At 50.2% G+C, this 15,530-nt stretch overlaps 1 protein-coding gene across 1 annotated transcript in view; it reads left to right on the top strand.

The window, feature by feature from the left end:
* SULT2B1 (sulfotransferase family 2B member 1) overlaps positions 1-15,367 on the top strand; it is a 29,181-nt gene extending 13,814 nt beyond the window's left edge. The window contains exons 2-7 of the mRNA XM_019658386.1: positions 3,943-4,082; positions 7,284-7,492; positions 9,589-9,715; positions 10,235-10,329; positions 13,340-13,520; positions 15,140-15,367. Coding sequence (XP_019513931.1) covers positions 3,943-4,082; positions 7,284-7,492; positions 9,589-9,715; positions 10,235-10,329; positions 13,340-13,520; positions 15,140-15,321 — 934 coding nt within the window. The 3' untranslated portion in view covers positions 15,322-15,367. The remainder of the gene's footprint in view (positions 1-3,942; positions 4,083-7,283; positions 7,493-9,588; positions 9,716-10,234; positions 10,330-13,339; positions 13,521-15,139) is intronic.
* The last annotated feature ends 163 nt before the right edge of the window (positions 15,368-15,530 follow it).

Genomic DNA, 15,530 nt, shown 5'->3' on the forward strand with positions numbered 1-15,530 from the left:
TAGCTGGAGTGTGGGGTCCATGGACAAGGAGGGACTGGGACACAAACTCCCTACAGGGCTGAGGTTCAAATCCCAGCTCTGCTTGGTACTTGCCTTGTGGACTTGGCCAAACTGCTTCTCTTCCCTGAACCCTCATTTTCTCACCTGTAGCACCCTAAAACGCAGGGAGATCCCAGCTCTCCTTCATCCATATCTTGTTTTTAGTGAATGTTGGTGTTCAGTTATTTATTGAGCAACTGGTCATTCTGGGCTCCGAGGACGCAGTGGTTTGGATTGTGCTGGCCTGGAATGAGACCAGGCTTTGAAAATCTCTAAAGACCCCACAGGGGATTCTAAGCGCCCAGGGCTGAAAACCAAGGAGGCAGGTGGAGAACATAACCAGTGCTCTCTGACTTTCCTTTGCTTTTTTTCTGGTAATCCCTCTCATGCATTTGCACATTCATTCATTCACAAATTCATTCACCACACATTCATTCATTCACACATTCATTCATTGAGTCAAACAGTGGTTAAGCACCAGCAATATCCCAGGACTGTGGATCCCACCCTGGCCTTCTGGGGTGCGGTTCAGATCCCTGATTTGGAGATGGTAAATTCTCATTTATGCATTCAGTGAAGATCCAGGAACTCTTCAAAAGCCCAAGATCTTTTCCTTGGCGTCTCCATTTTCCTCTCCTGTAAACTGGGGAGAAAATTTCTCCCTGAGGAGCTGTCTGGAGATCAAAGACTAAACTAATGCTGATCCTAATGGGAGCTTCAGTTTCCTGAGCATTTATCAGGGGCCTGGCGCTTCACATATTTTATCTCTTTTAATCCTAAAGTAGGATTAAAACCCTGAGATAAAGATTATCCTCATGTGACAGATAAGGAAACTGAGGCTCAAAGACCAGAGGCACAGAGAGAGCCAATGTCTAAGCACTTAGCGGCTAATCTGCCTGGTTAACACATGAACTCACAGCTCCCACCCACTGGGCTAAATCTGCCTAGCAACCGTTGACATCACTAAGACCACAGCTCATGCTCAACCTATGGGGTACCTGATGATATCACTGAACAATAAAGCAATTACAATGTGCTGAGGACCTACTGTGTGCCAAATGCGGTGGTAGGCAGCCCCTTCTCTGGGCTCACACAATGTCCAGTATTGCCTCTATTACTGGGTATAATAATAATTTTAGCCCAGGTTTATTGAATGCAGACTAATGAGCCAATCATTTTTACAGCTATTGACACATTAAACCATCCCATTATCCCTACTGTTAAAAAATTAATAAACATTTATAGGGTGCTTACTCTGTGCCAGGCACAGTTCTAAGCATTTTTTTCTATGCTCACAACCCTGTGAGGTAACGATTATTTTTATTATCCCCATTTTATGCATGAAAAAACAGAGAGATTGAGTGACTTGCCCACAGCCACAGTTGGTGGGACATAGAATTAAAACCCACATATTCTGGCTCCAGTGTCTATGACGTTACCAAGCTACTGTGCTACTTCTCCTATTCCCGTGTTACCGTTGAGGAAACTGAGGCAGAGACAGATTAAGCACTGGGCCTCAGTTTGGCTAGAAAGTGCCCAAGTCAGTCTCTGTGCCTGAGATGTCCAACTCCAGAGCTGTGCTCATGCTCACACCTGTACCACTTTAGTTACTCAGAAGCAGGGCCTGCAAAGCCCCCGTCCCTGTGAAGTGACCAGCCCTCCCTCCCTCCTTTTCTCCCCGGGAACTGACCCCAGGCAGGAACAGAGGGGTCCTTTGCCAGCAGACCATAGGCCACACACCAGCTTTCCTCGGAGCCCCCTTCCTGACCTCACCTAGGGATGCTGCCCTTTGGGAACCCTGGCTGGCTGGGCTGAGCCTCACCAGGACTCGCAGACCCGTCCTGCAACCCCAGGCAGAGAACACAGTTCTCTAGCTTTTGTTTTTCTGCTCCAAGCCTGATCCTGGTGGCAGGTCTTGGAGAAACACCCCATCTTGAAAATCTCTGAAGCTGGGGAAGGCCTTCAGGAAAGACTCTGGGAGCTCTCTGGGCAAGTCATAGCCTTCAGTGGGCCTCAATTTCTTCATCTGTCAACTAGACAGACAAAGCAGAGCCATCAGAAAAAGCCTCTGTAAATCAGCTGTTTTTCAACCTCAGTGGGCCAAATACCTCACCTCCTTTTTATTAAAAACAGTGGTTTTAGTGGAAGAGTCTCTTTCTTCCTTTAATGTTTTATTCATTTATTTATTGAATGTTTTATTAAAGTAAAACTCACATGGGTGCTCTGCACGGAGCTCAATGAATTTTGCAAAGTAGGCACATCATGTAACCAGGCCCCCACCTGCCCCTACCCCTCATTTACCCAACCCCTCCCTCCCCAAGGATAACCGCCATCCCTCGTTCTAACGCCGTAGGTTACTTTCTCCTGTGTTTGCAATTCCTATAACTGGAATCGTACTATCTGGATACTCGTGTCCCTCATCCCTCGTTCAGCATTATGTTTCTGAGTTTCATCTGTGCGGTCGGACCCCAACCAACCCTCTTTATATAACAGGAGATTTGAAACATCCTCTTCACGCTCTTGAAATGAAATCCACAGACGATATAACCCACTTACAATTCTTTTCCCCAGTTCAATGTATTGTCCTAAGTGTACTATAGAGATACAAATGGAAGGTGATGCAGTATGGTGGCTAAGACTGGGCAGATCTGGGTTTTGTGGGGGCCTGAAGCTTATATCATTTTGAGGAGGCACTCCTTCAGAAAAAGAATCAAAACAGGTGGCAACAACCTTAGGTAGAGGGAATGTTCATTTAGAGTGAGAAAAGACTTTACAATAATTGCTTCATTTTGAAAGCTGACAAATGCTCTAAACATTCCAGAAAAATAACACACTAGCCCCTGGCTTTGCACACTTCCAACCTGAATGTCCCCCTCCATCATATACTTTTGGTGACTTGTGCTCTTGAACGGGTGATATTGTAATACGACTTCTGTCTCCCAAGTTTTCATGTTGTTACACCCAATTCCTGCACCCAGCCAGCTCGCTGTAACATACACAGACGTGACTTTAAACTTTATCAATATCCCACAAATGCCCAATGAAATGTGTCTCCAATTCAACTTACCTCAGCCAGGTCCCCAAAATACCCATCCTTGTCCCACACCACAGACTGGAGATCCTGGAGGAGGTTGCAACAGAAAGAGGCAGAGGATTAAACGGATTGCTTTGAAAACATCTCACTTCTGACAATTTTACTTCCATGTATGGTTACGTGACGACACGGCAGGGGGTTTGGAAAAGCAGCTTGAGTGAGGGGCTTGAAGCTTAACACTAGTTTAGCTTCACGGGGACTCCACATCTGGGTTAGCATGTGGGCTCTGCTGATATGTGGCCGTGCACGCGTGGGCAGGGCACCCAACTTCTTTGGCCTTGGTTTCCTCATTGGTATAATTGGGTGGTAACTTAGCATCTTCCTCGAGAGTTAGGGGAAAGAGTAAACATATAGAAAGTGTTTAGCCCCACTATGCAGATGTGAAGTGTTCCATGTCACCCCAGCTGGGTGGCTTTGGGCAAGTCACTCAACCTCTCTGTGCCTCTCTTTCTTCATTCATAAAATGGGGATAATAATTATTGTTACCTCATAGGGTTGATGTGGGGTTTCAGTAAACCATCCTCACTTTGCAGATGAAAAAATGAGGTACAGAGAAAGTTCTGTGCCAGGGTCCCAATAGCAAGTGGGATGCCCCTAGCCCATCTGCCTTCCTGCCCTCCCTCCTCTCCTGAGATTCCTCTGTCACTTTTCACCACCCTGTGTCCTGGAGGCCTCAGCTGTAAAGCTGGAAGCAGTGCAGGCTCCTGGGACCTTGGAGGACACTCAAGTGCAGGCCCCCCCACTTTCCTAGGTGACCTCTGTCCTCACCTCCTCCCAGTCCTCATGGTGTTTCCTTCACCCTCTTACAGCCAGAAGTTGTCAGGAGAGTACTTCAGGTACAAAGGCATTCCCTTCCCCGTCGGCATCTACTCACCTGAGAGTATCAGCATCACGGAGAACGCCGAGGTGCAGGACGACGACATCTTTATCATCACCTATCCCAAGTCAGGTAACTGCTGGGCTGGGCTGGGGAGGCGGGTGCTAGGGAGAGTGGGGGTGTGGGTGGCATAGAGGAGGATAAGGGCACACTGAGGACAACGGGAAGAGGAAAGCGGGGACTGGGTCTGTCCAGAACCGGGGTGACCTTGGCCTTTGCACTGGCAGGTCCCTCCCCCAGGAGAACCCTTCCCCCAGATCCCTCTCCTGCCCTGAGTCAGCTCTCATGTCCCCAGGGAGGCCTTTCCTGACCTCCTCGGTCAAAATAGCATTCTTATCTTGTCCCTCTTTATCCCCTTGACTAACCTCATCCTTTTTTTCATGTATCACCACCAAACACTATATTATATATTTATTTGTTGATTAATTCTCTGGCTTCCCCACCAGAACGTGAACTCCATGAAGGCAAATATTTTAGTTTGTTTGTTCACTGCTGTGTTCTTTGAGCCTAAAACAGTGCCTGGCACATCATAAGTGTTCAATAAATATTTTTAGGAGGAAGCGAGGGAGGGAGAGAGGGAAGGAGGAAGAGGAAGAGGGAAGGAGGGAGGGAGGGAGGGAGAGAAGGAGGGAGGGCAGAAGGAAAGTAATTCCTTCTCAAAGTCCCTTGGGGGGGTTTTAGTGAGAGAAGGGACAGACTTCAACCTTTTCTTCTCTAAAATGATGGGATTAACTTCTTTATTTTTTCAAAATATGACATTCACTCTTTTCTTTTTTTTTTTTTAAGATTTTTATTGGGGAATTGGGGGAGGGAAACAGACAAGTTGCTGTCGTTTTGTTCTTCAGCCTAGTTGTGGAGGACATTGTTTCACTGGCCCATGTTGGTATTATCATTGCGCTCTTCCCGGGTGAGGCAGATCAGTCGCTGGCTTCTGGACGGCCGCTCATGGTGGCTCTTGGCAGCTCACACACAGTAGCTTATGGCAGCCCACTGCAACTTCACTGCAGCCTATGCCTTCGCCGGCGACTCATGGCAGCCCAGCTCCAGGTTGAGCTGTTGTTCACCATCTTAGATGTAGAGGGCAGAGCATCACTGGCCCTCATGTGGGATCCAAACTGGGGCCCTGATGCTCAGAGCTGGCATCCCAAACCAGCTCTTAACCAATGAGCCACTCGGCTGGCCCTGACATTCACTCTTTTCATCATGGAGTTCTATGAGGGGTTTTTTGGTAACAGCTTTGAGATATAATTCATATACCATACAATTCATCCATATTAAAGTGTACAATTTTATGGCTATAGTATATTCATAGTTGTACAACCATCACCACAATCAATTTTAGAATATTTTCATCACCCCAGCAAGAAACCCTGTACCCCTTAGCCTTTACCTCCCAATCCCCACATTCGGGTCCCCAAGCTCCTGCCAACTATCAATCTATTTCCTGTCTCTATAGATCTGCTTATTCTGAACATTTCATGTAAAGGAATCACACAACACATGGCCTTTTGTGACTGGCTTCTTTCACTCAGCATAATGTTTTCAAGGTTTATCTTAATCAGTTCCTTACTGATTAGTATTTACTATTAGTTTCCAGCCCTTTGCTTTTATGCACGATGTAAACTCTAGGTACAATGCCCCATCCTATACATGTATCATTTACACACATATGCATTTGCACACATATTTATTAATTATGTAGGATAAACTCCTAGGTATGGAAACGCTTGGTCAAAGGGTCTGTGCATTTGCAATTTTGATGGATATAGCCAAATTTCCCTCCATCAGAGCTGTACAAATCTGCCCCCAAACAGCAGGCTGTGTGTGAAACAGCTTTGGAGATGGACGGTGGTGATGTTTGCATAATGTGAATGTACTTAATGTCACTGAACTGTACACTTAAAAATGATTAAATTGGTAAATTTTCTATTCTGTATATTTTACCACACACCCACAAACAAATAATTATTAACCAGTAACAGGACTAAACTACCAAGGGGTAAAGAGAACCCCAACAGATACAGGAAGAGCCAATACTGGGAGCAGCCACTCCCTCTAGGGCTGAAGCGGAGCACCCAAGGAAATTTGCTGGGGGTGGTGAGGGGAGTAAATGGCACTGGTGTCTATCGCACTGGGGCCGCTGTCCATCACAGAAGCAGGATGAGAGGAGCCCTTGAGAACCGGGAACAGAAACCGCATCCTCCTGTAGGGTTCCTCCAGCGCCCTCTACTGACAGAGTTTGTCATTGAGCTAGCTGGCAAAAGAGAAATTTGTGAGTTCATCCAGCTCCAGTTATCACAGAACCGGGAAACGAAATGTGGAGCCGGGGCCAAGAGACAATACGCCGAGAACTGGCACAGGGTGACTGTTATAATCCAAGGCAATATAATACTAATAATAGGTGACCGTTAACATTGTTATTATTTCTCATCTGACTTGCCTGACTTCCTTCCAGTCTCCTGGAATCGGGACCTGTGAACTGACTGGGTCACTGATGAGATCCCTTCCTTCTACATGTTGTTTGTGGCTCTCCATAAAATCAGGAGGTTACTCCCAAGAAGGGGTGGCGAAAAGCAATGAGATTTTAAGTCCAGACGCTTACCATATATATTAGCGGAGTGCTTCTGCCCTGATAAATAAGCCTTAGAATCTCAGAAGCTGAGACCCAACTGAAGTTTATTTGTCATCCTGAAAACTCCAAGCAGTGCAGGATGGTTGGAGGGAAGTGGGGGAAATCCAGCAGTCTCAGGCAGCCCTGATCCTGCGATCTTGTGGCTCTGCCATCCCCCGGAGCCCCATTTCCATTGGCTTCTCTGCATCCAGCCAGCAGAGAGGGGGTCAAGAAAGTAGGGTTCACGTGGGAGGAGTTTATGGGCCAGGCCTGGAAATGGCTGCACCTAGCACTGCCACCTGCACTTCCTTTGCCAGAACTCAGTCATATGGCCCCCACACAGCTTCCAGAGAGGCCAGAAAATGTAGTCCCATTATATTCCCGGTAGGAAAATGAAATGGGGTTGGCAGACAGCTAGTCAGTCTCTGCCACGTGCTGCTTCCTAGCTTTGCCACCTGGGCTAGTGACCTTGTTTCTTTGAGCCTTAGTTTCCTGCTCTGAAAATAAAGACAACCAACCCCACCTTTCCCACTATTTGTGAAGAGTCCATGCAATAAAATATATAGCCAATTGTGAAGTAAACGCAGCCATTATAAATCTGATGATAACCCCCTCTTTACCTCTCCCCACCTCCAATTAATTTGCCCCATTTCTCCCACCAGGCACTAACTGGATGATTGAGATCCTCAGCTTAATCCTAAAGGATGGGGACCCCTCCTGGATCCGCTCAGTGCCCATCTGGAACCGGGCGCCCTGGTGTGAGACCATCATGGGTGCCTTCAGCCTCTCTGACCAGCCCAGCCCCCGCCTCATGAGTTCCCACCTCCCCATCCAGCTCTTCACGAAGGCCTTCTTCAACTCCAAGGCCAAGGTGCAGGAGTAGGGAGGGGTGGGGTGGGAGGAAAGGAGAGAGGGCATAACTAACAAATGCATTCAGCACATATTTTTCGAGCAACTACTATGTCCTGGCTCTGATCTAAAACAGCAGTAAATAAACACAATGTAAGCCCACATTCTAAAGGAGTACAGGCAGTGAATAGATGGAATAAATAAGGAAAAGATTTAATACTAACAAGGTGATGATTCACATCCAGAAAGAGAGAGTGGAAGTTAGAGTTGGGGTGGGGGTTGCAATATAAATAGGGTAGTCAAGGCAGGCCCCAGTGTGAAAGTTCCGTTTGAGGAAAGACCTGGGAGGTGAGGGAAGGAGTCAGGGGGATGTCTGGGGGTCTCCAGGGGGAGAAAATTACAGGCAGAGGGAAGAGCAAATGCAAAGGCCCTGGGGTGGGTGTGATGTGCTTGAGGACCAGCAAGGAGGCCTGTGTGGCCAAAATCAAGTGAGAGAGGGGCAGAGGAGTGGAGATGAGGTCAGGGAGGTAACAGGGATCAAAATATGCAGGGCTGTATTGGCTGTGGCGGGGGTTTGGCTTGTACTCTGAGCAGGACAGAGCCAGGGGAGGGCTCTAGACAGAGACGGGAGCCAGCTTAGGTTTTCACAGCCGCCCTCTGGTGGCGAGGTGGGGAACAGCTCGTCGCGGCGAGGGCAGAAGCAGCTAGGAGGCGCCTGGGAGGGTGCTGGTGGAGGAGACCTGGGTGGTGGCCGTGGAGGTGGGCTGGGTTTGGGGTGTATTTTGAAGGTGGAACCAGGAGGTTGTGCTGACAGATTGGATGTGGGTGTGAGAGAACCAGATGAGTCAAGGGTGTCTCCAGGGTGTTTGGCTTCAGGAAGTGGGAGGATGGGGCTGTCGTTGACTGAGATGGGGAGGACAGGGAGGAGAGGTTTGAGGGGGAAGATGGAGAGCTCTGCTGTGGCCCATCGACATCCAGGTGGAGGTTGCCAGTGGGCAGTGAGATAGACGAATCTGGATTTGACAGGAGAGAACTGGGCTGGACATATATATTTGCAATTTGTTGCTAGATAGATAGATAATTCAAACCAGGAGACTGGTAGGATCACCAAGGAGGTTAAGTGTAGATAGAGACAACATAGGGACTGCAATCCAGGAGTTTCCAAGACCACCCTAAGGCTCCATGATTCACTGGAAGGACTCAGAACTCAGCAAAACAGTTCAACTCACAGTTACAGTTTGTTACATGGAAAGGAAACAGATTAAAATCTGCCAAGTGGAAGAGGCACGTAGGGCAAGGAGAGACCAAGCACCAGCTTCCATTGTCTCTCCCAGTGGAGTCTCATGGATAGAACTTAATCCTCCCAGCAAAGATGTGTGACAACAAGCACAGAGTATCACCCACCAGGGATGCTCACCTGAGCCTTGGTGTCTAGGGTTTTTATTGGAGGTAGGCCACGTAGACATGGCTGACCACCATATAGTTGACCTTGGTCTTGGGGAAGGAGATGGTTGCCAGGGAAGGACATACTTGATGGGACTGGGGGTAGGGGGTTGATTGTAGAATATAAACCTGGTAGACAGATTGGAGCCAGGTAATTGGGGCCTCTAATGCCAGGCCCAGGAGCTGGGACTCTATCCAAGGGTGCTGGACAGCCAAGGAGGACTGGGTCAGCCCTGTGTGTAGAAAGACCCTCTGGAGCCGTATGGAAGTTGGGAGGCTGGGGTGAGGGTCCACGCAGGAAAGGATGAGGCTGGGGCCTTGGCTCTGGAAATAGGAAGGCTTCTCCTCTTTTGGTCAACACTTCTCATCCTGATCTCCTCCATCCTGAACCCCATGCTTTTCTCCTCCACTCTTTATTCCCTGAAGCCAAACCGTCTCTTCACCTGATCCAGAAACAGCTCCCCTCTCCACCTAGAATGAGGTTGGAGGGAGTTCTCCTTGTCTTCTGGGATGAGGTGAAATGATCTGAGCTACTATCAGCTGGGAAGTCCTCTGAGAAGTCTATCTTGAGTCCTTCCTGCTGCAGGGTCAGAAGAGATGGGGGCTCAAGGCCTTCCTGGGCCAGAGTCCAGCCGTATCTGACCCTTCTCCCCTCTCCTCAACACTCATGCACAGGTGATCTACATGGGCCGGAACCCCCGGGATGTGGCAGTCTCACTCTATCATTACTCCAAGATCGCCGGACAGTTGAAGGACCCTGGCACGCCTGACCAGTTCCTGCAGAACTTCCTCAAAGGCGAAGGTGAGGACTGGGGCAAAGTGGGGTCGGGGGAGCCCCTAGTGGACCCAGCCTGGAAGAGTGACAGAGGAGGGATGAGAAAGGAGAGAGAGAGAGAGGCAGAGTTACAGGGTGTTATAAAGATTGATGGAGCCAGAGGGGGGAACCAAGAGAAACAGAGAGTGAGAGACAGAGGGAGAGAGGGAGACCAAAAGGCTGAGAGAGAAACCAAAACGCAATAAGAGATGCAGAAAAGGGGAGAAAGAACCAGAGAAAGACTGAGAGACACAGAGTAAGCCAGAGACAGACAGATAGGCAGACACATAGATACAGAGACACTGAGAGAGAAACAAAAAGGGAGAAATGGAGAAATAAATGCAGAAAGGGCAAAGAGACAGAGGGACATGGGACACTAGATGTGGGGGACAGGGCGGGTGGGAAGGCATCCAGCTCAGAGGGGCCAGACCTAGGACCATGTGGGACTAGTTAGATCCCTCTGAGCCTTGCTGCCTGGCCCTCACCTCTCCGCCCCTCCTCCCGCAGTGCAGTTCGGCTCCTGGTTCGACCACATTAAAGGCTGGATTCGGATGCAGGGCAAAGAGAACTTCCTGTTTATCACCTACGAGGAGCTGCAGGAGGTGATTAAGCCACACACAAACCTTGGCCCAGCAGCCCCCCACTACTCCCCTCCTCATGATCCCTATTTCCCTTCCACTAAGGCTTGCTCTGCTGCCCAACCAGGTGCTGGGGCAACAGCGGTGAACAAAACAGGGTCCCTGAGTGGGAGAGGGACAATGGGCAAATAAATAAAATAGATGGCAACTGGGGAGAAGAGCTAAGGAGAAATGGCCAGCGAGAAAGGAGGATAAGGAATGTGTCCACACACATGGTTTTAAGTAGAGTGGTTGGGGGAGGCCTCCAGGAGAAGATAACCCTCAAGTGAAGAACTGAAGGAGGAGGGGGAGCCACAGAGATAGATATCTGGGGGAAATGTCCCTGGCAGAGGGACCAGCAAGTGCAAAAGCCCTGGGGTGAGAGTGTGCTTGGTGTATTCCAAGGATTGGAAAGAGGCCTGATGGCCAGAGCTCAGTGAGTGGGGGTGAGGGTGGGAAATGAGGCCAGATGGTGAGGACTTTGGCTTTTCTCTGAGTAGGTGGGAGCCATAGGTGGGCTCTGAGCAGGGGAGATGATAAGATCGATAAGGTCATGTGAAACTGTGGCACATGGGAAGTGAGCCTCAATGATGGTTGTAGCCTGAAAGGCAGAGGAAAGTAGCGGAAGTAACAACCTGGAGTTAGACTGGGATCCTGTCCAAACCCCTCAGTGTAATCTAGGCGATACCTTCTGGCTGGGGCAATCAGGGAGGTCTTCCTGGAAAAAAGGACTGTGCAGAATGCCTATGGCTTTACCTGGCTTCAAGGAGGATGTTGGGCTTCTAGCTGGAACAATCCACAGTGAATGTGCCCAACCATTCTTGGTTCTTAGCAAAGATCTGTTCTGAGAGTCCGGGAGCCTGGGAGGCTCCCAATATGTGTCCCATCACCAATGGCCCCAGACATGTTTGCTTCCTGTGTGTACACTTTATACATTTTTTGTATTCTCCTTTCTTTTATTTTTTTTTAAAGATTTTATTGGGGAATTGGGGGGATGGGAACAGCACTGGGAAATTGGGGGAAGGGGAACAGACAAGTTGCTGTCGTTTTGTTCTTCAGTCTAGTTGTGGAGGACGTTGCTTCACTGGCCCATGTTGGCACCATCGTTGCACTCTTCCCGGGTGAGGCAGATTGGTCGCCGGCCTCTGGGTGGCAGCTCACACCAGCTGCCGGCCACTCACGCTGGCTGCCAGCCACACACGGTAGCTTCTGGCAGCCCCCTGCAGCAGGGGCTGCAGCCTATGCCATCCCCAGGGACTCACAGCAGCCCAGCTCCAGATCGAGCTGTTGTTCAGCATCTTAGCTGTAGAGGGCAGTGTCACTGGCCCCCATGTGGGATCCGAACCGGGGCTCTGCTGGTCAGAGCTGGCATTCCAAGCCAGCTCTTAACCAATGCGCCACTCGGCCGGCCCTGTATTCTCCTTTCTATTGGTACTTTTTTGTAGTAAAAACAGCCTGGATTCTGGTGTCCAACAAAGCAGTTAAAATCCTCTTAAAATCTCTCAGAGCCTCAGAGGTCTCATCCTTAAAATGGGTGAAAAATGCCAGCTCACGGGGCTGTTGTGAGGACCACAATACCTGGCACTGGCATATTGTAACCACCTGACAAGGTGAGATACCAAAATGTTAATATAGTGTGTAAAGTAAGAGTGATTAGGTTCTGACTGGGGGGCCTATCTAATTAGTAATAACAATAATGGCAAATGCCATGTACCAAATGTTGCACTTGGATTATTTCACTTAATCCCCACAAAGTACTGATGGGGAAGCGACATATGAGATTGAACCACATGAAATTGCTGACTTATGGTAATCTTATATGGTTCACCCCAGTATTGTTATCCCCATTTTAAGAGGAGGAAACTGGTGATTTATAATATAGAGTCGATAACTTGTCTGAAGACACAGCTTTTCATTGTGGGCCCTGTGGGTTGTTTGTTTGTTTGTTTGATCCTGGTAAAGTTCTTTTGATGGAAAGATCCAGAAAAGATTTCGGCATTACCCCTCCCTGTGCTTTTCCATCCAGCTTTATTCTTCAAACCAGAAACTGGGCCATGCAGCCTGACAGAGCTTTTGGGCTGCCCCTGGGTGTGAGGAACTGCCAACATGTTAGAATTTCTGGGACACATCAGTGGTTCAAGAGGATCAAGGGATGGATGGTTATGAAACCAGGAATGACCTGGAAAAAGGGGCTTTGGGGTTTGTGGAGCTGACCAGAAGGCTGATTGTCCCGGGTGCAGATCAGAGATGGCAGCAAGAGAGAGCAGGATTGCAGGCTTTTGGGACCAAAATCTGCGCTCCTCCCTGGCTGTGTGACTCTGGACAAGTATCTTCCCCCTTTCCGCGCCTCCATTTACTGATTGGGGTACTGACACCTTTCTATAATACAAGGCATTTTTTTGGGGGGGGGTTGGCTTAAAAAAAAAAGTTTATTCTCTCACAGTTCTGGAGGCCAGAACTCTGGAATCTAGGAGTTGTCAGGGTTAGTTCTGTCTTGGAGGCTCAGAGGGAGAATCTGCTCCATGCTAACTCTCCTAGCTTCAGGTGGTTGCCTCTGCAAGGCTATTGACAGGATCAGCACAGGTATACATGAGGGGCTTGGACCAGAACTTGGTGTACAGTAGGTGCTCAATCCACAATGACTTCAACCATCATTATCATGAAGGAGAAGATACTTGCGCTGCATCTGGATGGGGAAGTTTGCCAGATGGTGCAGGGTGGCACAGGGCTTCCCTGGTAGCCCCGTGCCACGGCCTGCAGGGAGGAAAATGTAGGGGGCGGTGAGACCTGGAAGGAGAGGGTGGGGAGCAGCTGGAAAGGTGTCCACATCTGTCCTTGAAGGCCAGGCCTGGGGGTTGGGACTCTTGTCCTGGGACACTGAAGAGATAGGTCTGGGTTTGGACTCAGACATCCAAACGCTAGGTCTGGTGCTCCTTCCTCACCTGGGGTTCCCTCCCTCCGTTTGGTCCCCTGACCCCTTCTTCCCTGCCCCCAGGACCTCCATGGCTCCGTGCAGCGTGTCTGCCAATTCCTGGGCCGGCAGCTGAGCGAGGAGGCACTGAGCTCCGTCGTGGCGCACTCGGCCTTCAGTGCCATGAAGGCCAACACCATGTCCAACTTCACACTGTTGCCCCTCAGCCTGCTGGACCAGCGCCATGGTGCATTCCTCCGGAAAGGTATGGGGGCTCTGGGGTGCTAAGCCCCACTGGGACACTGTCCAGCTGTGTGGCGTGGGCAAGTTAACCTCTCTGGACCTCAGCTTCCCCAGCTCTGAACAGAACTGCCTTCACGGGGTCACTGTGGACCAAGGATTGACTCCATACACAGGGCTTAGCATGGGGTGGGCCCAGGACACAGCAGGGGCTTCGGATGTGCCTGCCACCCCAGGCCTACTGCTGTTCCTCAGAGAGCTCCAAAAGGGAACAGAACGCCCATGTGCACAGCCACAGCCAGCTCTGAACCGCTAGGAGGCTATCCGGAGTCTTCGTGAATCCTTCTTAGCATTAACGTTCACCCAAGAAACATTCAAGTGTTGTATTATGAGGTGAGGGTAGGAGTGGGTTAATTTCCTGTTGCTTCTTGCTAACAAAATACCAATTTAGTGGCTTAACACAGCACGCATGTACTCTCTCACAGTTCTGGAGGTCACAAGTCCACAATGAGTCTCACTGGGCTAGAATCAAAGTGTCCTAAGGACTGTGTTCCTTCTGGAGGCTCTAGGGCAGAATTGTCCTCTGCCTTTTCAGTTTCCAGGTCTGCCTGCATTCCTTGGCTCATAGCCCCTTCCTCCATCTTCAAAGCCAGCAGTGTAGCATCTTCTGACTCTGACCCTCCTGCCTCCTCTTCTAAGGACCCTGGTGATTAAGTGGGGTCACCCAGATAATCCAGGATCATCTCTGCCACTCTCCCATCTCAAGATCTTTAACTTAATCACATCTGCAGAGTCCCTTTTGCCTCAAAAGGTCACTTATTCACAAGTTCCAAGGATTAGGACATGGACATCTTAGGGGGGGGTCATTATTCAGCCCACTACAGGGAGCCCCCCCAGAAACCTCACTGGGGGTGTCATGTAATATGTGGTATGCACACTTTCCAAAATTCAAAATACTGTGATCCAAGTGACATTGGCCCCAGGATTCCAGGTAAGGGTGGAGCCCCATGATGAGATAAGCAACCTGAGGCTGGGGGGATCTCATGCCGGGGGGCACAGGGGACTAGCAGGGTTCCCGCCCCTTGCCTGATCAGTTGCTGTATGTTTGAGTGATTCTTTTGCAAACAGTCAGCATGATGCCTGGCACTGAGTGAGTTCATTCCCAATGTCACAGCAATAGCGGAAGTAGTATAGAGTGTTGCAGGAGCACTAGGGTGAGGAGGCCCTGTTCTAGTCCTTGAGGTTAGGGACAGGTCGCAAGGAGGACACAGGGGCTGTGGAAGGTGTGCAGGAATGTTACATGGGGAGGCGGATGTTCTGGGCAGAGAGATTTAAGGGGTCAGTGGGTAAAGTGAAGGAAGGGGAGAGGCCTGCTGACAGGATGAGCAGGGCAGGGGGGAGCCAAAGGCCGGAGGGTGCAAGAATGGTGCCCAGGGGTCTGGCCAGGTGACTGGTGGCCAGGGTGAGTCAGCCATCACAGGAGAGAAAGGGGCAAAATGGAGATGGGGCCAGGGGAAGGATGGTGCTTCTGGCACAGGGAACAGCATGGTCAAAGGCCCAGATGTGGGGAACAGGGTGCTGGGATGTTGGGGCTGGGATGACGCACCGGTTGCTCCTCACCTTGCATCGCTCCTTCCCCGCCAGGAGTCTGCGGAGACTGGAAGAACCACTTCACGGTGGCGCAGAGCGAAGACTTCGACCGCGTTTACCGCGAACAGATGAGGGGGATGCCAACCTTCCCCTGGGACGAAGACTCCGAGGATGCCAGTGCGGACCCCGACTCCAGCCCCAGCCCAAGCCAGGCTTCCGAGACCCCCCACCCGTGACCCTGAGAATAAATGCATCGCTCCTGCCCCGGCTCCTCAATGTGCTGTGGAGGTGGTGTGCCGTGGGGCGGACAGCAGGGGGCGCGCGAAGATGGGAGGAAGCTGGGTGAGGACCCTGCGGCCAGCACCCAGGGCCTTGGGAGGGTGAAGTCTTCTCCCCCACCTGGCACACCAACGGTGTCGGTGACTCAGAAGCCCCGCCCAGAGGC

The sequence above is a fragment of the Hipposideros armiger genome, unplaced genomic scaffold (genome assembly GCF_001890085.2).
Source record: "Hipposideros armiger isolate ML-2016 unplaced genomic scaffold, ASM189008v1 scaffold_283, whole genome shotgun sequence".
Taxonomy (NCBI): domain Eukaryota; kingdom Metazoa; phylum Chordata; class Mammalia; order Chiroptera; family Hipposideridae; genus Hipposideros; species Hipposideros armiger.